The sequence below is a fragment of the Acromyrmex echinatior genome, chromosome 6 (assembly GCF_024713525.1).
Source record: "Acromyrmex echinatior isolate Ae372 chromosome 6, ASM2471352v2, whole genome shotgun sequence".
NCBI classification, from domain to species: domain Eukaryota; kingdom Metazoa; phylum Arthropoda; class Insecta; order Hymenoptera; family Formicidae; genus Acromyrmex; species Acromyrmex echinatior.
In genome coordinates this window covers 8,088,977-8,113,374 of record NC_141857.1, presented here as the reverse complement: position 1 = coordinate 8,113,374, position 24,398 = coordinate 8,088,977, and the positions used below count along the sequence as shown (strand labels likewise).

The following is a 24,398-nucleotide window of genomic DNA, read 5'->3' as shown; positions in this document are numbered from 1 at the left end:
AACTATTGCCTCTTTCTACCAATTAGTGTAATTCTAATCTCGGTTTAACGAATTCTTCATCTCTTTTTAGTTCTAAGAAAAAGATGGAGAGAAAGTTGAGATAGGTGATCTACATTGTAAAAGGACGGGACACATATATCATATGTGTCATCATATTATGTCAGCCATGTGAGATATCAGGTGATTCACGTGACAGGTGATTGATAAATGGCTGATGAGACAGAAAAAGAAGAGCAAAGAATTACTAAGAACTACTAAGTATGTTGTTTGGAGCGCGCAATTTAACTACGTTAGTGCTAAATGACGTAGCGTTCCCAGATAAAAATGAATGACAGTGCGCTAGATAAAGATAAAAGCACTGTTACAAATTCGTAAACACCGATATTACATAATTGTTTTTATCGCTCCAAGCTCGAAAAATAAATAATGTAGAGAAGGAAAGATTAAGGATAATCAAGGATATAACGTTGATTAGTGGAGTGTGGACACGCATAATAAAGATCTCAAGGAGAGATTGGAGGTACAAATTCCAGCCAGTGAAATCATTAGCAGCATCATTATAAACCCCCCCTCCATCAATCAGTGAGTGGACGACATAACGTTTCTATTTTTCTCTCCGTTTCTCTTTGAAATCTTGTCTTTGGAGCTGTTGATCGTACAAATGTTTCGAAGATGCAATCTTGTCAACCAGCTTCGCGGTGCAGCGAGAACATCGACGGAAGCTGCTGCAGTCGAGGAGATGCCATCTCGGGTAAGTGTCGTCATCGTCGCATCTGTCAGAGCGCGGTCTATTTTTAAGATTTGACATTTCTAAAAATGTTCGTCATTGATTTAATGAATATTTCGTTTATTACAGTTGCAGCAGCTCCGAGCGAAATTACGGGAAGATGAGCATGAAATACTCACAGATACATTCGGGCGCAAACATACGTATCTTAGGATTTCTCTCACGGAACGTTGTAACCTTCGCTGTGAGTCTTTTTAAAATTGTTTAAAGTATTAAAGTAGAGTTTACTAGAGTTCTTTTGAATTTGACGAATGTCATTTAACACAAAATATCATGTTTTTTAATATTACAGGTACGTATTGTATGCCTGCAGAAGGTGTGAAATTAACTAAGAAGGAAGGTATTCTGAGAACAAATGAAATAATACAAATAGCTGATCTTTTTGTCAAAGAAGGAGTGCGTAAAATACGTTTGACCGGCGGCGAACCCACAATTCGTAAAGATATCATTGACATCGTCGGTAAAATCTACTTTTTCAATGGAGATGTGCTTAATTAATTTAATATTGTGAGTCTAATTCAGTTTTCAAAATTTATTTGTATATAATTTTATGTTTTAGGACAACTGAAGCAATTGAGAGATTTGGATCAGGTTGCGATTACAACCAATGGATTAACTCTAACGCGTCAATTGCCAGCTCTTCAAAAAGCAGGATTGGATGCACTCAATATATCATTAGATACTTTGAAAGAGGAGCGTTTTGAATTGTTTACTCGTAGACGAGGCTGGGCAAAAGTTATGGCTTCCATAGATCTTGCTGTTCAGCTTGGCTATAATCCTGTGAAAGTAATTTCATTAAAAAGCTACATAAATTTTAAACATAAATTAGTGTATACAATATTTAATCAATGTGTTTGAATGGTTAGATCAACTGCGTGATGATGCGAGGCCGCAACGACGATGAAATAATTGATTTTATCGATTTTACAAAAGACCGGCCTGTCGATGTCCGTTTTATAGAATATATGCCGTTTCAAGGAAACCAATGGAAAGAAAATAAGATGGTTTCTTTCAATGAGATGAAAGCAATAATCCGAGAGAAATATCCCGATTTCCAAGCTCTGCCAAATCAGCCTAATGATACGTCCAAGGTTTGTTTTTTCTAATTGCTAATACTTTACTTGATAATTGAATTAATTGAAATTATATTGTATATAATGTTCTTTCGGCAGGCTTACCATGTGCCAGGATTCACAGGACAAATTGGATTCATTACATCCATGAGTCAACATTTTTGTGATTCGTGTAATCGTTTAAGAATAACAGCAGATGGAAATTTGAAAGTGTGCCTATTTGAAGGAAAAGGCGAAGTCTCGCTTCGAGACGCTTTGCGAAGTGGAATTTCGGAAAATGAACTTAAGGATTTGATAAGAAGAGCAATATCACGAAAAAAGAAACAACATGCAGGTATACTACGTACATATGTATCAATCAAAACGGAAAGAACGCGCGGTATTTAATAATAAAAAATAAAATTCTTTAATTCTTTTATTAAAAAATCTCAGTAAAAATATTTTTCATTATTTAAAGATATTGGTTTTTTGCTTTCTTCTTTCTTTCAAGTTTTTTTTCCTGTTATCTCTTTATTTATTTTAAAAACTGCAGCAGTATCGACAAACCGAATTATATCTGCTGTTTCAGGGATGTTCAATCTTACTCAAATGGAAAATAGGCCAATGATACTGATTGGAGGTTAATTGATCGTTATAATTAATTATTAAAATACATTCGGATTTGTCGAAACGCGCACAGACATTATCGCAAATTGTTAACTATAATAATTGTTAACTATAATAATTGTTAATTATATTAATCGCAATATATTAACAATGTCTTTTAGAATTAATTTTACAACATATTTACATTGCAGCAAAAAAAAATCGCAAGGAGAAATTTCTTTGCAAAATGAGTAATACCATATCGATGCAGTACAAATATTTTCCATATATTTCTAAGTATCTTAAGAGTAATGCAAGTATTAGAATGTATTCGTCGTTATCACATATAGATGAGACTGGTAAAGCGAGTATGGTGGATGTCGGATTAAAAAATGATAGTAAACGCGTAGCGATAGCAAGGGGATTCGTGAGAATCGGTCCTGTCATCAGTAATTTAATCGCGGAAAATAATGTAAAGAAGGGCGATGTGTTATCAGTGGCTCAATTGGCTGGTATTATGGCAGCGAAACGTACCTCTGATCTAATACCTCTGTGTCATCCGCTTTCCTTGTCTTATGTAAACGTACGCTTAAAATTGAATGAGGAATCGCACAGAGTCGAAATCACATCGGAGGTTAGATGTTCCGGCAAAACCGGGGTCGAAATGGAAGCTTTAACCGCTGTGAGTATAGCGGCTCTAACAATCTATGATATGTGCAAATACGCAGCTAGTCCTGGCACAATGGAAATATATGGTATAGAATTGGTGTCGAAAATGGGTGGTACAAAAGGTGATTTTACAATACATAAAACGTAGACCGATATCTTTGTCTTGACGATAGCATGAATTATTATTGACAGGAAGATTTTTATTCTGCTGTGAATAATTAAATAATATAGAATTGTACAATTAGTACAATTTTATATGTATCATTCAACTTGGAATTTTACAAAGATTCAAATATGTCTAAAGAAAGATCGTTAATGTGTTTAGATTACTTGCAATATTTATCATATGCATAAAATTATTAAAATTTTATATGGTAAGAAGGAATAATTATATTTTACGTATATATGTATATATAATGTCAATGAAAGCATTATTACATCTTGCATACTGTCAATTTTCAATTCGAATATTTTTATAATTGTATATCTATGATTAATCAAAATATATTTGTTTAAATAAAAAGGATAATTTATCACACAAATATTATGTATGACATGTTAGAAACATGTAAACAATTCATACGCATTGTCGTGAAAGCCGCAGAAGAGAAATTAGGAGCAGAGTATAATAAGAGAGAATAAAACACAATGGTGCTTGTATTGTTGTACCTGCAGAACTATCTTCCGACTTGTGGCTTTTAATAAGTATTTAATATTACCGTGCGGGGATGAACGCAGGGAGATAAAAGCGTTCGTTGAAGAAAATATAAAGGGGTCAGTAATATGTAAGCGGTAAGAGTTATCTGCTAAAAGTTATCTTATATTACAAGTTACAAATGATTCATATATTTATATTTTTTTTAAGAATATTACGTTGTTGAAAGATTGTATTGAAATATATTGTTTAATATACAAGAGAAAGGAGTTTTCTTGTGTGCGCGCGCGCGTGTATGTGTGTGTATATATATATATATATATACATTCGTTCCCTTTATTTTCTTATTTATACGCAAGAGGAGATTGCTTTAGAAAAATAGCGAATACGCCGTAAATCGCTTTATCCGTGAACATATCCGCTTTGCGAATGGATAGAAAAGATAGGTAAGATAGAAGCTCGGCGCTTCGGGGTGAGATGTGTGTATGTACGTCGATCGCTCCGGTAAATCGTGATAACGTACGGCCGCGTTGTCGCGGGACTCGGGACTCGGGACTTTGGGAGTCGCGCGCGGTCGCCGCGCTGCGCCGGGATAAATACATCTCGCCGGTTAAGGGAGATCGCATCCGATGCCGGGGACCTCTCGGCGCAATCGCACGTGCCCTGATGGAACGGGCACGGCGCCACCGTGGCAGGATTTCCGAGCTTTTTCCCATCCCCCGCGAGGAGCGAAATTCAGTGCTCAGCCCGCAACCGTGTCGCACTACCCCTGATCGCTTCAACGCTCCCTGCGATCGCGCTCGAGTCGCGTTGAGTCGCGTGGAGATCAAAAGGACGAGCGTGTCGTTAGCGATTGTTAATTTAATTAAGCGATCTCTGAAGACTACTATATTTTTGTTTTTAATATAATTTTCAACAACAATAATTTCCAATTAAATTAAATTCTGATTAAAAAACGTAAGATATCGGCTATAATTATGGGGACGATCTTCCGATCTTGCGAGAACGGTGAAAACGATCTCGGTTCGCGGTAATGTGAAAAGCGAGGACACATCGATACGAGTGGCAGTGACGGCATTATGCCAACGATCGGTGTGATCCCGCGGGTGTTTCACTCAGCAAAAGGGCCGCGAATAGAGAGCGATCATTCGGATCGGACGGTAGTGGGCAGGTCGCTATCGGACGCGGAACAGCGTGGCGCGTGAATTAGATCGAGAGATGTGCGCGAAGTGAAAGATGGCCCCGTTCCACGGCATGGCCCTGCTGCTCCTGGGAATCGGATACCTGTTACACGCGGAACCACTTCACAGCGAACGCGGCATCGGTAAATGTCCCGTGCTTCCTCCCCGACCCTTCCACCCCTTCCATTTCCAGAGAACCCTCTTCCGGCCCCGGCACCCTTTTGTGTTCGCAGCTCTGCGCTGCGCCACGTAATTTCAGTTGTACTCCAAGTAATTTTGGTCGCGCGAAGAGAGTGCACCGAGAGAGAGTGGCGTAAATCATTTTTATTATTGAATTTTTCCCGCTGTTGAGCTAAGAGGATAAAATCGAAATATCCTGTTCGTAATACATTTCAGAAGAAAATAAAACTATCCAAATTTAATAAAAATTTGATTTCACAAAATTAAATTTTTTATTCAGCCTTTTTAAAATAAAAGTATGACAAAAAAAGTATAACTCTTTTATATTTATTTTTTAAAATTAATTTTAACCGCGGAAAGAAAGTTTGCATAAACGAATTGAAATTCGCTAATGATTATATTTAATTCTGTATAATTTTATAATTCTTATTCTATATTTCATGTTTTCTTTCAATTTTGTATTTTTTACATTTTTTTCATTTTTTCCATCTTTGGATTTTGTAGTACAGATGAAAATAGGAAATTAATTAATCACAATTAGTATTAATTCAAGATTATATTTTTTTAGAGTTATAAGTTATAAATATTTACTTTTATTCTCAATAGTTAATAGGTATACATGTATTTTTTGAAGCTAGAAGAGAAATTAACAATTAAAGCGATTGAAGGGTCTATAATCTTTAACAAAAAATTGTAGAGAATATAATTAACAATTCTTTTTTAGAGAAAATGAAATTTAAATGAAAAATTACGATTAAAAAATAAAAATTATTACAAACATTATTTATTTAAACATATTTTTTCAATTCCTGTTTTTTTAATATAATTTTAGTGTTTTTTTTTCACAAGAGTAGTACAATATATTGTGAATTCATAAAACAACAATAGTAATATTATTAATTTCTCAAGTCTATTAAATCACTGTTTTGCTTTCCAAAGTTACTTAAACTTGATGTTCTTACTATCATACTATTATACAATATATCAAGAATAATATAAATTCGTCATTAAAAATATATTCATGCATGTTATTTTCCGTTAAAGATATTAAAATTTTGAAATATATTAAATAAATAAAAACGCAAGCCAAATTAAATATGTACGTAAAATCTGCGATTTTTATTTAATTATCTAATATGACGTGGTTATTTAATATTAATTGTACTTTTTAAAAATGATTATCTACGAATGTGCAAATGTAAAATAAACTGTTCATGCATCAATATTCCGTATTGAAAACATTCAGATATTTTTTATCGGAGACTTCGAGCTCATTTTTTAAAACCGCACTCTATAATTCTTTTCTACGAAAGAATGTCACTGACAGGGAGAATAATAGGATGTCAACACATAGTTTCGTATCTATTTCAGCGCTCTTTCATCTCAACGACGACACGTTCGGCAAAGGGGAAAAGTCACAGCGTGGCCCAAAGAAGACCTATTTTTTCAAAGACACGCCGCAAAAATTAACGGTGGCCATAGGACAGGCCGCCGTTCTATTATGTCGTGTTAAAAATCTAGGAAACAGAACTGTGAGTCTCATTAGAACACTGCTTGATCTCATTGATCTCGCGTGCTTGCGATAATTTAATGTGCTCGCGCAACCCCTTCGCTGCTGGCAAATCAAGCGTAACGTGTTCATTAGAGTGTTCATTTAGATTCGATAGAGTTTTTACGAGTAAAAACGGGTTTCTTTGCGCACAACGATAATTCGTCGTAACTTTTTTACGGGAAAAGAATAGGAGAGGGTACGTCTGGAAAAAAGTGAAAGCCTCAGCGTTTTCTTATTCATGAACCGGTGCCAAAGAGTCGAAATCGATATTCTTATCACTTGGGACGCCCTTCTTTAGAATGAATCGCCTTTACGACAACTATGCTGTCTAAAAAGAACGAATATTCGCTTCCTCGCAGTTCCTGTACAATTTTCCAACTCTAGAACCCTTCATTTTTCTAACGTTTTTTCCAAATGTTTAGAAAGGAATGCAAATTTTCTCGTCGGACTTGTTAATTACGTCTTTGTATCTTTAAATTCTCTCGGGTCTTGACAAGATCGACGGAAAACTTCATTATAATGCGAAGTAAGGAACGAGCGTGTGGACGGGTTGAATCAGTAGCAGCGGTAGCAGCAGCAGCAGCAGCAGCAGCAACAGCAGCAGCAGTAGATGCAGCGAAGGGGTTGAGGGCAAACTGCAATTACCTACGCCTCATTCGTGGCACCTCGCGCGTGTGTATGTGACCAGGTATCTTGGATCCGAAAAAGGGACCTACACATCCTGACGTCCATGTCGGTGACTTACACGAGCGACGCAAGATTTACGGTAGTCGGCAATCCGGAGACCGACGACTGGAATCTGCGAATAGCTTACGTGCAACCGCGGGACGCCGACATTTACGAGTGTCAGGTTAATACAGAACCGAAGATATATAGAGCCGTGGAACTGAAGGTTTTGGGTGAGTTTCCTTACGAGAGGCGAGAGAGGCGAGGCGCGCGCGTCTTCGCGAGACCCATAAATCGCGCTTAAAGATCTCCCCGGGCGTCTTTCGCCGTTCGCGACCCGGCCCGGCCCGGCCCGGCCAGTAGGAACCAATTGTTTTAACTTATCCCCTCCCTCCCTCCTTCCCTTTCTGATCATCCTACGATCCTACGGTGATCACGTCTCTCGCGAATCGTCGACAACGACCACGTCGACGACGATTCGCTGAGCTTTTCGAAATGAAATAGAATCCATTTTCCAAGGTAGAATCCGACGTGGACAGTAATACAATCTCGCGTATCGTTTCTCGAGTGTAATAAAGCCAATCGCGAGAGCACAAGCGATGCGCTCTGCTTCGATTTTTCATTCTTCTCCTCTTCTCGTCGTTATTGCTGTTTCTATCAGATATACAGGCAAGGATCACGCCTTCCCAGGAGTTATACATCAAGAAGGGCAGCACAATCAGCTTGACCTGCACTATAGAGCTACAGGATCTGCCTCCGAGCAATGTGACCTGGTATCATGCCGGTGCGGTGATCGATTTCGATGGTCCAAGGTACAGTCGGAAACACTCGGTGATTATACCTTTGTGAAATACACAATTAGCTGATGGAATTGTCGCTCGAATGGCACTAATATCGCGGTGGAACGAACAATCGTATCTAATCGGAGTAATCTCTCCTTTCGCGTCGCTTTCGAAATCGCTTCTGCTCGCACGCAAAGCCATATATATATATATATATATGTATACCAGTAAACATTACTTACAATTAGTTTTCGACAGTTTACGCCAATTCTGATTATCTCTATTCTTCAAGAATCGTTGTTATGCTAATGTCGGTATAGCGGAGTGAATTTTAATGCGATCGATCGGAAAATTTTGAATTGACGCCGGATTGGCGAAACGGGATGACGCGATCCGCGTCAGACGTCGAGATAAACGCGAAGTAAACCACGCGTATAAGCGCGCGCGCGCGCACACACACACACACACACACACACACACACACACACACACACACACACACACAAATGTGGATTTTGATGAAACTTTCGCAAGTCAGTTCTCTCGGAAGTAACGCTCTTACGTGTTACGTTCGACAGGGGTGGCGTATCGCTGGAGACGGAGAAGGGTAAACGTGGTACCACCAGCAAGCTCCTAATAACGCGTGCTCAACTTAACGATAGCGGTAATTATACATGCGCTTCGAGCAAAGTCACCCCGGCGAGCGTCATGGTGCACGTGCTAAACGGTGAGCAAAATACCGGTAGCAATATCGGTACACCGGAGGTGGGGGTTGCGACGGGGGGATTGCGACGGCTCATTTCGAAATTCTCCACCGCGCCGCTTTGCGATCGAGCGAGCGAGGGGTAATGTACTACATTGCGAAATTACTCCCCGAGCGCGTTTCGCGATAAGGACATATATTTGTTTTAATTCGCACTCGCAATCTCCCAGATTTCTCCTGCTCTCTCTCTCTCTCCCTCTCTCTCTCTCTCTCTCTTTCTCTCTCTATTTTTCTCTCTTTCTATTTATTATATTAATATGTTTGATACAAATAATGCGGTTTATACATTAAAATATTAATTATCTCTACAGCAATTGTTTAGATATTGCGATAGAGAGAGAAACGTTTTCAATTATACGACATTCAATAATAGTTTATTTGCTTTCGCTGCGACAATAAATAGTGCATATATTACGGGACGACTCAAATTATCCAACGATATTTTTGATATATTTGATAACAAGAGAGATGACTGACCTGTAAATAATTTTTCTTGTCTCTCTCTCTCTCTCTCTCTCTCTCTCTCTCTCTCTCTCTTTCTTGGGACGACGGCCGACGATTCTCTTAAATCCTCGAGGATCCTTCCGCGTGAAGTGCTCTTCGTTTTTTTCCGTGGTGTTACTTTGCGACGGGCCGTTAATAAATTTAATTCGTTAGCGAGCATCCGAGAAGGATCGACGAGATTGAAACGCGTAAAGATCCCAGGAAGCGACACAAAAGAGACACCTTAGTCGTCCGGTATAATTCTCTTTTTCAGGGGAACATCCAGCTGCGATGCAACATGGCGGCACCGGTGATGTAAATAGGAGACTTGTTCTACTCGTCCTGATTTTCCTCGTCGATACGATGTTTCGGTGAGCGACATGCCACCAATCTCTTGCGAATTCCTCCCGAATTCACTCCCTGAGGCGACCGCACGAATGCACGCTACGATGGAGAGGGATCGATGACACCGGTGTGTCCGGCGGCGTGGCGTATCATTGCAGTAAAGCCGAGTTATTCTTTTTTTTCTCTGTCTCTCTCTCTCTGTCTCTCTCTCTCTCTCTCTTTTCTATGGAAATTTCGCATGATATGCGTTGATGCTAATTCGGAATCATTTGTTTGACGGATTTTCATTGGCTCGGACTCTTTGGACTCTGTAACGATCGCTATAGAATACCCCTGCTCGAGATGTCAGTACGAATGTAATGTGTATGTAATGTAATAAATCTTTTGGAGTTACACAATTTGTCTGTTTATGTAAATCATTATTATCATCTCCTGATTATGATCATCTACTGTGACCGAGAATTCTTTCGTGCAAAGGTAAAACGTGCAAATCTAGAGAGGGATAGTATCAATAATCGTATAATATTGTAAATTTAATAAGAAATTTAATCATAAATTCAATAATAAATTATTATAGAAAGTTGATCTCTCAAACTATCTCTTAATGCACTTCCAGCCGAGCTCGTCGAAAAATCGATTTATTCCTTCGTCGTCGTAGTCTAATAAAATTGAAAGAGAAAATTACGGATGCACATAATTTGCGTAATTATATCTAGAAGCGCCGCGCCGTGACGAAGTACAATACAATTGTACCGGGTTTAAAGTTGTAAACTGTCGCGGGGTATCTCGCTAGACTTAACGACCCAATATAAAACCGTGCCAACCGGGCATCCTGGCGTTAAGTGCAGGAATCGGAAAAGCATAATCCGTAAAAGCACGCGCGTGACGCGCATTCGCTGCGCCGGGTCAAAGGGTTAACGCGTTGCCCTTCTTACTCGACGGCGCCCTGGAGAATCCCAGAATCGCCGTTACCTGCGCCGATAATGGAACGGTGAGCTTTCTCCGGGAATCTGATTCGACCACCGGGGAGCTCTTCTAGTCCGAGCTCGCCACGGGAGCTGCCTGATCCTGTCCGGTCTCATTTTATGCAAATCGCGCGAGGGAGCATCTGTTAGGCGTCCCGCAGCGAAGCGAAGCGTAGTCGCCGTTCGATGCAAATTCATGGCGGACGTAACGTCGATCTCTACTACTTGCTCTATCGAACCGTCCGCGGCGTGGTCTCTTATTCCCCACGTGCTTACGATATCTTTCCGGAGAAAAAATCTAGCGAGAAGCGTAAGCTTTATCGTAGAGTGTGTTATGCTAAACTTGTACTTAAAATATACATTTTGCTAAATTAAAAAAAAAAAGAGGAAGAAATTGAAACAGCTTCACTACACTGGAAAAAATTTAATAAATCTTAATGCGTATTTCTACGAATAGTACTAAGTAAATATTTATCCAAGTAAATTAATATTTATTTAATAAAAACTGATAGTAAAATCAAATTAAATGGCTTTTGCATCAAATAAATGTATGTTTATATTTAGTAAATATTTCTTTAAAACTATTCAAACAAATATTTATTAAAATTTAATTTTCAGTTGTATGCTAACGAATAGGATATTAAAAGATGACAGATCGTTATCTACGATGATGTAAATGAAAACGGAAAGGTTTGTCATTCGATTAATGCCGAATCGGGAATATTCATGATATTTTAACGCGTAGTACGATCTTTTTTTTTTATAAACAATCGAATGCAATATAAAAATATGCCATGTGTAACAAATTTGTGGTAAAAGTTATACACAATAAGACACAGAGAAGTGTTTTGGAAAGAGATTCGAAAAAGATTTTCAAATAAAATATCCGGATTGGGACGAGAGGCTTGCAACTGTGTAGCGTTTCGTAAACTTCGTTTGCAAATTTTCGTCTTTTGCTGCGACAGCCAGGAAACGTCGCGATGCCGGTGTAACATGGTCTCAGAGCGAGTTCCATCTCGGCAAGAGAGTTACGTGAGATCGCGCGAGTTAAGTTGGATGATCAAATTTTTGAACGCGCTTGAGCTATCGCCCACGCGAGTATCGCCCTAATGAACGAGTTTACGCCATAATCGCGTGAAGCTTTTGAGCGCAAAGCAATTTTCCCGGATATTTCCGTGGAAAATCCTGGCGCACCGGTGGTTCCGCAAAAGCCGCGAAAAAACCCATCGTCGCGAGCCTCGCGTAATTGATGTTCGCGACACCGCTCTATCGCGTTTCCACATCTCCGACACTTATACATATTCTTAACACTTTACACTCTAGGACAATCATAAGGGGACTAAGGAACATGCATATTGAAAAGGTAAACAGCTAAAGGGGGTTCCGGATTAGAGAAACTCTTTCGGTACTTACTTCGCAGTTCGCGTCGAAGTTTAATCAATAACAACGTTGTTTGGCGCTAGTCGCGATTCGGCTTGCAAAGTGGTACGTGAACCGTATAAACCACGCCAAGCAAGTTGAATTATTCGTGGAATGCACTATGCACGCAAATGCAGCCTTTATTGAGGAGTTTCGTCCATGGTCGAAACCTTATAAGCGAGAGGACGTATGTGGCGTGTCTGCAAGATTGTATACAATATAAAAGAATAGGATAGAGTGGGAAAGGATGTAAGACACGTTTATAAAGAAAAGAAAATGACTATTCTTTTCGCCGGCCGATTCACAGACTCTAGGCTCCATACATAATAATCCCCGAATCGCTGCCAAAAATAACACAATGGAGCGCCTCGGAGATTTGCGCGAGAAAGATTAGCATTGTGAGCGTGAAAAGCTTAGTCGCAAAAATACTTAACTGCGAACTGAACAGCTGCAAGGAGGATTACGTCGGATTTAATCTTCTCACTGAGAAAATATCGATTTCAAATCGGGCCGAGTAGCCGGCGAATATTTGGTTGAAAACGTTACCAATAGCAAATCTTCCAAATCGTGTTAGACAATTTAATTTCTTCTAAAACATTTGCTTCGGTTTAGTTACGCGGATCGCTTAACGATCGATCTAACATCTCGAGGGAAGTAAATACTGTCATATCTTTCCGCAACACGCACTGATTTTTATCAGTTTTTCTGCAGGACAGTAGCATTATCTGCAGATGTCAAATACGCGGGTAAGAGAAGAAAGTTTTGGGGTCGACCGTCTAAGAATTTCGCTAAGAAACTAAATCGGGCAGTTGCTGCTGCATTAGATGCTTGTACGGCAAGAGACCAGAGTTTTATCGAGTTAGCCAACGAGTTTCTGTGACACGTTCGTGAAAGTTAGCCGCGTAACTGCTGATCGTCCAGGAAATTCTGTCGATTGTTTATCCAATCCTCTTCTGCTTTTACCGAGTCCAGTTTTAAAAAAAGGAAAAGAAAAAAAAAACAGAAGAACAAAACCGGAAAGAGTAAAATTCCAAACTTTTTCGTTGAACGGAAGCGAAACGGCTCATTCGCCTTTATTTCACGTCTGTATGCACAAGCAGTATGAGTGGCCCCAGAAAAAGTTGAAAGAAAATTACAGTTAACTAAAATCATTATACGGCGCTAAAATGAAACACCGTGAAGTAGTAATGACGATATCACCGTCGACACCGCTTTGTAATAGCTTCGGTTTATGATAACCTACGGTAATAATGACGTCATTGTAATGCAAATTATAATCACGATGGCATTAATGATTTCATTAGTGGTCGGCGTTCCCAACAACGAAACTCTCGACGAGATGCTTTTTATCACGCGTCACAGTATATCGTGATTTCTGTCCGAATCGAACTGTTTGTCGATTCGCTGCATCGATCGCGAAAGTCGCTCGGGAAGAGACGCGTTTTGCGTTTACCTTGTGTTCATGATTCGTTAAAGTATATGAATATTGCAGCGATTACTAAATAAATCCCCAGCGAGGTGTTTTCAGCATAGTTGAGCCGAGAGGGTAGGTAAATTTCCTTCAGTTTGTCAAAGGAAGTACTTAACGTTCTACCGTTCAAAGCTTAGCAAAGCTCGAGGGCGTAACTCCTCTTATATCGATCGCGGTGTTTGCAATGGCACAAGCGTCGGATAAACGCGGTTCGTTTGTGGTATGGGATCATCTGCAATTGACAAACCGTGTCGATGCCCAACGATGCCGAACTCGCTCGATATCGATCTCGATCCGATACTTAATGGTCCCGTCCGGACAGTCGAAGAGTGAGACTTGCAAGAATGCATGTTACACCAGGGAATACTGCCCGGCACAGAAACTCGGCACTATTATCATTGTTGTTATGTAAAGTAAATAATAAATGCAAATAGAATCAAATGAAGTAAAAAAATGTCAAATAAAAACATTTTTTAATAAAAATGTAACAAAAAATAATAGGTTTCATTGTTATAACTTCTACGAATCGAGTTAATTTGGGGATTATCGTAATTAATTAGACACTATTTTAAACTTAATTATTTAGGATCGGTTGTTCCATCTTTGGATTAAACATAAACAAAAAATTGAAGGATCATCCAACAGAGAACGTTTAGAAATTCTGTCACAGTCCTATTTGAACGTCGTAGATTATGCGCGGACGTTTCTGCGGTAGGATTTATGGCGGCGTAGCGCACGTAATTATTTGCCGAAATTGCTCGCGAAACTAAGAACGGAGATTGCAATAATTTCCTCCTTTCAGCAACGCGGCTGAAATTCTTTTGATGAGCGTCCTTTGTTCCGTGCCGCCGTTCGCAACGATTCCTCCTCAAGAGCACAATTCGTTTATGTCACCTGTCACTGGAGACTACTTAAAATGAGTAAATACCAGGGTAAACAAGACGCTGTAATGCCGGCATCAAAGAGTAAATTATGGCACACTCTGAGCCAAAAAATGAGTGTAAAAATGCTAACGGATTTAGAGGTAAATACGTGATCAAATGTATGCAAAAGTAATTAAAAAATATGGTATGTCAGGTTAATAATTTTTAAATATCATATATATTTGTCAAATGTATTTGACAATACATCCAGGTACAGATAGATGCTAAAAGTATCATTAATTTCTCTTGATTCGAAATTTAAAAGTGTCGACTCTGAAAATAATATTCGTGCTGATGCATCCATCTTATTTTTGTTCCTTGCTTTTTAATACAATATGTATCCTTATCGATTTAATATTCTGAGATGAGCAAAAGTGGGCACTGTAAATATTCGAATCAATCAGAGGGTCTAAGACATTTATGTGAAACCGCTTTTATATGTATTTTTTTTCTTTTTGTCGAGTGTTATATCGAGCATTACGAAGTATCGCCATGGGATCTAAAATGGTATGTGTTTCTTATTTCTGGATACAGAACCAGCCCAAGAAAAAAACGCTGTCGAAGCTTTCCGTGATTGGTTTCAATGGGACCAGCACACTCTTTCACAAGCGCGATCGACTTAAGGTACGTTCTCCATCCAGTGCGGTGGAATAAATTGGATGAACGCAAATAAATTGAACGAGCGCAGAAAATGAACAAGTTTTAATATAGGTGAATCTCGATGCGCCAGGCGAATCGTCCTGTAATGAAGATTTTTCAAAAAAAAAGGAAACGAGATAAAAATTTGGCTCAATAATTTTTGGAAAAATTTGCGATTCCGATTAACTGTGTCAAAATTTTAATGCAACTTTGAAATTTTATCTCGTTAAGTATGCCTTTTCCATATCACATATTTTACTTATGTGACTCTTCAACACCGGCATCTTCTTATAATATGACACACCCATATTTCCACGGCCATTTCATTTATTATCATCGTTGAATCTTTCCCCCCGATTTATTGTCGCGTTAAGTTCCGTCCTTGCGGACAATATTGATACAGCGCTTCTTAACGTCTGGTCAGATCCCGAGATATCAGAACACCTATCGTCTGGAATCGTATAAAGCTTTTCATGCAGTGGCGGTCGACAAGATCATTCGTGACGTAATGGAGATCAAATTATCTACGATTACATCATACCAGCCAGATCAGACATCAAAATTGTGTTTGGAAATTGCCGGTGACGTGCTGAAGGCTGTCTACAAGAAGGATTACGACAGGTATTGAAATTATGGAAATTTATTTCAGATTGAATTCCACTTCTCCCTGCTTATTTCCGTCACTTTCCTCATCCTCCTATCTATCTATATATATATACAGAGTGGCACGAATATACGGTCCCATTCGTCCCGAACAGGCAGAGTGGACTAAACTGAATAGAAAAATATCCTCCCATCTCAAAAGTATGAGTATCCTCTCATTTTAGAGACACTAACGTTTAAAGATAGCCGAATATGCAATATTCGGCTATCTTTAAACATGCAATAATAGGTCCTCCCGACCTATTATTGTCGAAGGTACGGCTCACCGAGCGCGGACCGCGAGAAGGGCCCGAACTCTACCTGCTCGGGATGAATGGGGCCGTATATTCATGCCACCCTGTATATACATATATACTGTGATCTTTTATAAAAATTACAAGTATCCTTCATTTTTCACATTCTAAAAGACATAGGTTGCTATTGTATTCATGTACATCGAAAATGTCTATCTAATTTATTCTTTTTACGCGTTGAATGAAATACCATTATCTTTGCCAAACAAATAATTAACGATATGTGTGTAACATAAATAAATATCAACATTTACGGTGATCGAAAACGAGAGTTTAATAACGTTTATGCAAAATTATATAAAATTAATTGTACAAGATCTAAAAAAATTATGATTAGGAGTATGATCCAATCCGATAAGCCGTAAGAATATTTGTTTAATAAGAATATTTGTGAGACACGATTATGTTTGCGACTAGATACAAGATAGTGACGCAAGTATACATAATCCAGCGCTTCCAACAAAGTATGAACGCGGCCTTCCAGTGTCTCTGGGACGTGGAACGTGATAATTACTCGTATCACGTGTTTGAAAACAATCACATATACGCATGTTGCTGTGTGTTCGGTATATATTATGATTAAACACAATTCTGAACTAATATCTCGCATTAAACTCACTGCAGCAGTCTCATTAGTTTGTAATATCGATATACACATTGTAATGCTTATACATATTTATCGAGTCATCGTAAACTCAGCACATTAGTAATTTCAATGGTACCGATTTCAAATGTAATAATATATATATCATGAATAATAACATTGTATCGGGTGCGAATACAACGGCGTGAGAACACTCGATGTAAATCGCGCATAAAATGTACGAGAATGTGTGAAAATATAAAATATGCGTGTATAATGTATAATGAGAAATTAAAATAAAAGAAAAATATTAAATGTGGTGGAAAATGGAATCGGCAGCAAGTTAATAAAATCTTGATATGATTCTGCTTAGCTTCTATATGTAATTAATTATTTTCGGCATGAAGAGGTAATGCTTTAGACTTTCAAATTCGCAGAACCGTCAAAGAAATCATCACGCGGTTGAATTTGTACCTGCGTAAAGCGCCTTGTATCGTTCAGAAAAAAAAAAGGAAATAATTGTTCCGTTTAACAATTCGAGAATAAAGAAAGTATGCTGGAATTCTTAATTCAATCCGTTGATAATGACGATAATAATTATCGTTAATGTGGCATTCGAGCAAACTAATCGCTTGTAGTAAAATGCACCGGGCGACGCTAATGCTGGAACAATTACTTTACCGCGAACGCATGGCTGCAGCCATACAAAGCCATTGTTTTACTCGCGACAAAACGAGAAGCTTCTTGCACGGTTTCCCTGATAATTACGTTTCTTCAACTACGAGCGATGACCCGGGATCGCGTCAGGCTAGGGTGTTTAAAAAGTCCGGTAATTGTTTCTTCCTCCGACGGAATGAACAAAGGGTGACTTAAAAAGGTTTCCTAGTGCAACTCATTTCTTGCACCAAGTCCGTCGTACTATATATAAGGTGTTCCATTATCGGAAAGGGTGACTTCGTTTCTTCGAATAGTTCGATTTTTGACTTTACAATTAGTAAAGTTTTGATCGTGTGATTTTTAAATTCTTTCTCAAGTGTGATTTATTTTCAAATATTCTATATCTTAAATTTATATATATTATATACGTATAAAATTATAATTACAACATTAATTTTCGGAAATTAATAGAAAAGAAACGTATAGCTTGATCTTGAATTTCTGTTACAATCTTTTATCACTTACGAGTCAAATATTATGTCGGTACGTTGTGATACTTTCATTGGGAGAAAGTACACTTTAATTCCAAAAGATGAACACGTGAAAAAGAATGTGAGAATCTGGAACATCCGGTATATCCGGTATATCCGGACATATTCGACGGGGTTGTTTCAACTAGCGGAATGACTCTGGAAAAGTTCTGATCGATTATGCAGTAACCATTCGCTATTAATATTTATTGCTTTCGCGACTTCGTGCTTTCCACCCTCGTTTCTCTTCGGCCTCGGCGTGATGATTTATCGGGAAACTTTCGGTTGGCTCGTCTATCCCTCGTCGGAATAATAGACGGCGGTTTAAAGTTCCGGCGACATCGTGAACATTTTTATGAACATTGGCACGCTCGCCGGAACGTGCCTTCGATCGCGAAGCGGCGCGATTACGTTTTGCGAGCGTGATCGCACTGCGGCGAAATGGAAGTAATTTTAACGCTCTCTCTCTCCGAGAGAGCCGGGTGGCGAATGGGAGAGAAGAAAGATTCGAGAAAACGGAAACGCGCTACACTTTTTGCATGGCGAATTCAGGGAACGGGAATCCTCCGTCTCTAATCTAACTCACGTGCCACGGATTTAAAACACGAACGACGATGGCACGTGCGATCAAAAGGTAGGTTAGTGTGTACAAAAGCGAATTCATTAAAATAATAATTCCAAGCCTGTTGATTCTCGATTGGTTATAGGATGCAATCGATTGCGCGTTACGTTGTAGCTCGTGACGTTGTCAACCGCAGACGACGGTATAGTTTAGTCGATCGAACCCTTTCAGCATCATTACGCAAAGGTTCAGAAGAAAAATGGATCGATGTAGCCGACACGCTGATAAGCAAAAGATGGAAGAGATTTTGTTTTATCGGCAATCGCGCTCTCACAATTTATGCGTCACTGCGGACTCCGTTTATTTCACAATCAATGGCAGTTCTAGGTTATAAGATCGGATCGAATGAGGAAAATTTTAATGAGGATTGTTATAATACAGCGTATCATTAGTCATGATATATATAATTGTCGTTCTGTAATGTCAATAATATATATATATTAGGTGCGCAACTAAGTTCTCGCTGTTATTTTGATGCATTTTCATCAAAATAACAGCGAAAACTTAGTTGCGCACCTAATATATATATATGTGTGTGTGTGTATATATACATATTGTATATATATTTTCCCTGTACTAATATTTCCTATACTACAATAAATATTATCTAGATATGGAATAAAAATTTACGATTTGTAAAATTGCAACACGTATATCAATATTGTACGGATAAACAAATATCTACAACCACCGAGCTTCCGTATTCTCTTGCGGTACTGTTATAACGACAGCACCGACATTATTTAGCGTTTCCCTTCGGCGATAATCAAAATAATGAAATTATTTGACCGGGAAAATTGATACGATACGCGCCTCGCGGGCCTCGAAACATAGCGGGACATAAGCTTCCCTCTGTTCTCTGGCAAGCATCCTGGCTGGAAATTACGGGGAAAATGTGTGGCAGTTCTCTCTCTCTTTCTCTCTCTCGTTAAATTAATGGCGCAATTTCGATGTCCTGCCACGTGACACCGCGGTGTTGTGCGCGAGGGATGTTGCCGCCGGCAAATCGAAGACTGAAACGGGAACCGAAAACATTTGCACAACCCCTCTCCTAAAATAGTTCACGACTGAAATTCCGCAGCGTTCGCCTTACCTGCCTTTCCACGACTAACGTATCGAATGTATTTGCGTTACGCTATTAACTCGATTAGCCATCACCTTCAACCCTCGGGATAATTTATTAACGTGGTAATCTTTTCGCCTTTATGTAAAAAAAAAAAAATCAAAGAAGATATAGAATAAAGTTAAGTCAGATATCGATTATTCTTATGCAAATTGTGAATCTTTAGACTTTTAAATATCATATTTTATGATTTTTTAATTTCTTTTAATTTCTTGAAAATTTCTTAAATCTGCTTTCTTATGAATTTTTTATGTTGGAAAACAATTATGAAATTTTAATGAGTTTCATGGGATTGCTAGGAGGTATATGGGTGCTTTTAACCGCGACGCCAGTAATAGATACTTATTTAGCAGCGAATCACAGAATGGACGAGACATGTTTTTCCTCGGGCTCGTCTGTTACAAGTATAGCGTTAATATAATCTGCATTGTTTAAAGAGATTATGCGTGTTCCCTCCGGGATTTGTAAAATTACACTTTATAGAATGACCGTGTATAAGACTGTGTATACGCGAGGATACTTTGTTCATTTTAACAAGCCGTGCTGAGAGATCTCGCCTTCGAAGTTATAATTAAATTTTCCTCGTTAAAAGCGATCCGTGGATAGCGAAGAAGGGAGGCGTGAATCGAACATTGTTTTCGATGATTCGTTTATTTTATTCAACTTTTAACGAACCGAATTTTAAATGTCATCGCCTAATATGATAGAGTATACCGCGGTGATTTTCAAATATAATGTTTCTAATGCCAAAAATAATACAGATTTATATCGCGTCTCTCGAAGAAAATGGAGTTATTGTAATGTCAAGAGATACTTTATCAAGAGATACTTTTCGCCTATGTCCGGAGCCTTTGTTCAGATATAACAATTAATCTATTGTAAATTAACGCAAGTTATTAGTATTTACCTAAATAGAATCTTTTCAAATGTACTTAAAACTTATTGTTTGTTCTTGTGATATAAATGTACATATTAATCTTCAAGGTGTCTTTTAATTTCAATTTCGTACAATCTTCGATATTTTACAAGCTAAAACGTGCAACTTATAAAATAATTTCATTTCGTAATCTTTCGATTGAATATCGCAACGTTTAACGATTCACATTTTTTTTTTAACAATCTGAAAATTACAGCGAGTATATCCTATAATGCAATTGGTTACTTTGCAAAGCACAGAAAATCCCTTGGAATTTGCAATAGTTAATCCTCATGTTACACATGTACTCACACGAAGATAGTACGAATGCGTTTTATGTACAGATTCTACAATGGAATGCACTAGTCACAGGAAATTCCGTAGAGCAGTAAACCATGCATGAGTGCACACGAAAGCAAAATTTACCGATTTACGAATTTGAATAATAATAATTCTGCACATAAATCTTATGTTTCCAGTATCATTTTCCTATCATTATTTGTTCTCTTCTTCATTTTTCTTTCACTCCTTTTCTATTATAATTTTAAGAAATTCTTTCTTTCTATTGAATACTTTTATTCTATTATACATTAATCATCTTAGTATTTCTTCAAACAAATAACACATTGTATGCAGGTAGAAAAAGAACACCTATTTATTATATCTATTTACTACATTTGACCATTTTTAAATTTTAAAATGCGAAGCAACAGTGATAAAAATAGCAATAGAAATGTTATAGAAATAAACATATAATTGTCCCATTGCACAATGCAAAGAAATAAAAGTGCACGTGAAAGAAATAAAAATGCCAATCAATTTGATTTGATATATTACATATAATATATTATTATATATTCTTATGTATTCTTATGTATATTGTTCTGTAGTATATTTTTCCATCTACTTCAAGATTACAGCACATATAAATAGAATGAAAAATATGAACGCTGATTGGTAGGCTATAAAGTGATAGACACAGAATTCCAACTCGTCGGAAATTGATCACTATTGCCTTATTCCGTATTCCTATGTGCACTGACATATGCATTCCCGTATGTTGGATTCCCTCTGTTCCTATTATTGCAATGTCTATCGCTATCGCATTGTGTTAGGGCTTTAGAAAGTCTTGCTTCTTTTGATATATAAGATTTAAATTGAAATTTATCCGTTTTTGATGGACACGTCCTATATATAGAGATATACAATAACTTCTTTCATTATAAGTTTAAAAAAAATAACTGTAGTTTCTTTTGTGATATTGATTTGTATGACATTTTTCAAGAAGATAATAAATGTCAAATAAAATGAATAGAAAAAGAATATTTTTTGGAATAATAGAATAAAGGGAAGATTAAAGATTTGTTCGCGTCAAGAAGATTTATCATAGTTTCTTTACTATTGAGCTCACTAAAATATTAGGTCGGGGAAAAAGTTTCTTCGTATTTAAAAAAAATTTTTTGCAAAAGTTTTTCATTTGTTGCAAAATTTTCATTACAATTATATTATTCGTTAGAGCAAAGTTTTAGCTTTAAGAATCTATTTTTTAAATTGCAGTGTGATGATTTTTATCGGAGTTACGAGCAATCAAAGTTAGAATGCTCCTTTACTTAATTCGCGAATAACTCAGTAACAAAAAATCATAGGAACATTTTCATTCTTCTATTAAAAAATAAATAATAAATCAATCGAATAGAATAAGATACCGTTAATAATAAAGATAAAATAATTATTATAAATATAATTATATTAATTCCCCTCTCCCTATAAATAATCTCCATAATTAAATCTTTCCTATAAAACCCAGACATAAAAGGAATACTCATTAATGCTATATTTGAAATCATCGATCTTATCATCACAAAAGGTATTCATTCAAATTCCCCAAAAGACGAATATCTTGTGTATTCTTCATTGAATGAATAATGACTCATTCTAACGAACGTGTTTTAGTAAGTAGGAGCTACGGTTGGAAGAAGTAGGAGCATGTTGAAATTCACGTTTATCTGTATAAAGCTGAGACAATTCGATATCAATATCATGGACTTCTTAGATCTCGCCGCACAATGACCATTCATAGTAAGAACCATTATTTCCGATTAGTAATCTCAACTGCTTTAAATTTATATGTATACTTTTGTTAAACTAAGGAAATTAAAAAACGCCAAATAAATATACATAATTTCACTCTGTAGAAAGTGAGAGATATGTATAAAAATATGAAATTTAATTTATGTATGACGGGAATTATGCTATATTAGACTGTCTTTGTATAATTTATGATTCTTGGCTCTAAAGATATAATATTTTTATATTACAATGCTCAACTTGATATAATTTATAACGTTACCGTCATTTGATTGTCATACAATTCGGTTCTCTTAACGATATGTCTCTATTCATGCGGTTCTTAATTCTTTGATATTTTGATCACGGAATGCGAGTGAGTTCTCTAATTCTATACTTGTTTTTAGCATTGTTGTATTATTAATTTGACTTACCTTTAGTGACTAGGCTTACCTCAATTTACCATTTAACTAATTTGACAATGTGCCTTCTCAAATTTGAAATTGGCTCAAGTTTGAAGAGGCTCCTTTAGCTGTATCCTTAGATCTTTTCTTTAATTACTTGTAATGTTTTTTTTGACATCGCTGAGAATGGCTCGAACTGAGCCGAAACGTCCGATCTTATTTATATATCATTTTAGTTGTAAGAACTATTAAATATATTGTATAACGCTTAAATAGCTGTCTTATTGCCTGCTCTCAATTGCCTGCTTTTTGTTTGATATTTATTTAATAAAGAAATTTAATTTAAAAGTTATAAAAAAGGAACATTTAAGTCTGATATCTTTTTAGCATTTGTTCAAATATGTAGAATGTCGAATTCTCATGCAAATTTTAATTCATAAAATTTATGCTTTCTCAAGATAGTAAAATTTATATTTAATAAATAAATTTGATTTAAAAATTTTTTTAGGTACAAATAACAATTTCGCTAAGGATGCTCATCGCTTGTGTTGATTTTTTTCCACTTGTAATATATTTCTAAACGTACGACACAGAAGAAACGATACGATGGGAAGCGTTATCGTTGACACATATTACATATCCGCCGTTGACACATATATTTGAACGTTAAACTTTAAACAGTTTCTTCAGTCTACTCTGAGATCGCAATTTGGGCGCGGGTATCAGAAACATCAAGATATATCGTCAAAAGTTATGCGGCAGTAGAATGAATAAAGTACATACTCTCTAAAACTACTTGAAAAACTAAAAAATATTGCAAAATAATTCAATATTTGAAAAGTATATTCCAAAATGCATTTTGTAAAAAATTTCACTTTTTGAGTTAGAAGTGGCATACTGTTCAATGTTGAAAGATTCGTATTTTAAGCTACTCTATGATGTACTAAACGTATTTTTTTACACCATCAATTTATGTGCTGAAAAAAGTTTAACTAAAGACAAACAAAATACATTTGTTTAATATTATTAGAAAGTTTAGCAATTTTGTTTAATGCTTTATTGATTTATCTTATTGATTGGTAAATTGTTATTTTCTGTAAAGCGCGTAGTTTCTTTGTAACTTTCTTTCTTTTTAAATTTTGGACTGGATTTTTTCTTTTTAAATTGTGTATACTTTATACGAGTATTATACGTATATATATCTTAGCTTATATATCTAACATATATAATAAAAAAATTATTGGATATAAAATACATTTTCCATCTGTATGCCAAGTCTTATCCAAGTGACATTCCAATTACGAGTGAAATATAATTTAAAATTTTAAAAATTATAAGTCATTACAAATGTTTTTTTATTGTATTTGTTCTAATTTAGTTAACATGTTTACGAAATTTTTAT

The 24,398-nt window shown here is 36.8% G+C and overlaps 2 protein-coding genes across 3 annotated transcripts; both read left to right on the top strand.

Annotated features, from left to right (window-relative positions):
- The first annotated feature begins 4 nt into the window (after positions 1-4).
- Mocs1 (Molybdenum cofactor synthesis 1) lies at positions 5-4,035 on the top strand. 2 transcript variants are annotated; one of them, XM_011054726.2, is made up of 7 exons: positions 5-751; positions 857-971; positions 1,080-1,247; positions 1,347-1,573; positions 1,654-1,878; positions 1,960-2,194; positions 2,658-4,035. In XM_011054726.2, the coding sequence occupies exons 1-7, from the start codon at positions 662-664 to the stop codon at positions 3,260-3,262; spliced, it is 1,665 nt and encodes a 554-aa protein (XP_011053028.1). In that variant the 5' UTR covers positions 5-661; the 3' UTR covers positions 3,263-4,035. The 2 variants fall into 2 exon arrangements, with proteins under 2 accessions (XP_011053028.1, XP_011053029.1); XM_011054727.2 differs by lacking the exon at positions 2,658-4,035 and adding an exon at positions 2,429-2,617 and having other exon boundaries at positions 16-751.
- Positions 4,036-4,382: 347 nt separating this feature from the next.
- On the top strand, positions 4,383-10,119 carry LOC105145278 (protein sidekick-1). The gene is made up of 6 exons (XM_011054730.2): positions 4,383-5,093; positions 6,502-6,662; positions 7,371-7,581; positions 8,010-8,160; positions 8,709-8,857; positions 9,651-10,119. Exons 1-6 carry the CDS (start codon positions 5,006-5,008, stop codon positions 9,749-9,751), a joined length of 861 nt encoding a protein of 286 aa, XP_011053032.1. The 5' UTR covers positions 4,383-5,005; the 3' UTR covers positions 9,752-10,119.
- Positions 10,120-24,398: the final 14,279 nt, after the last annotated feature.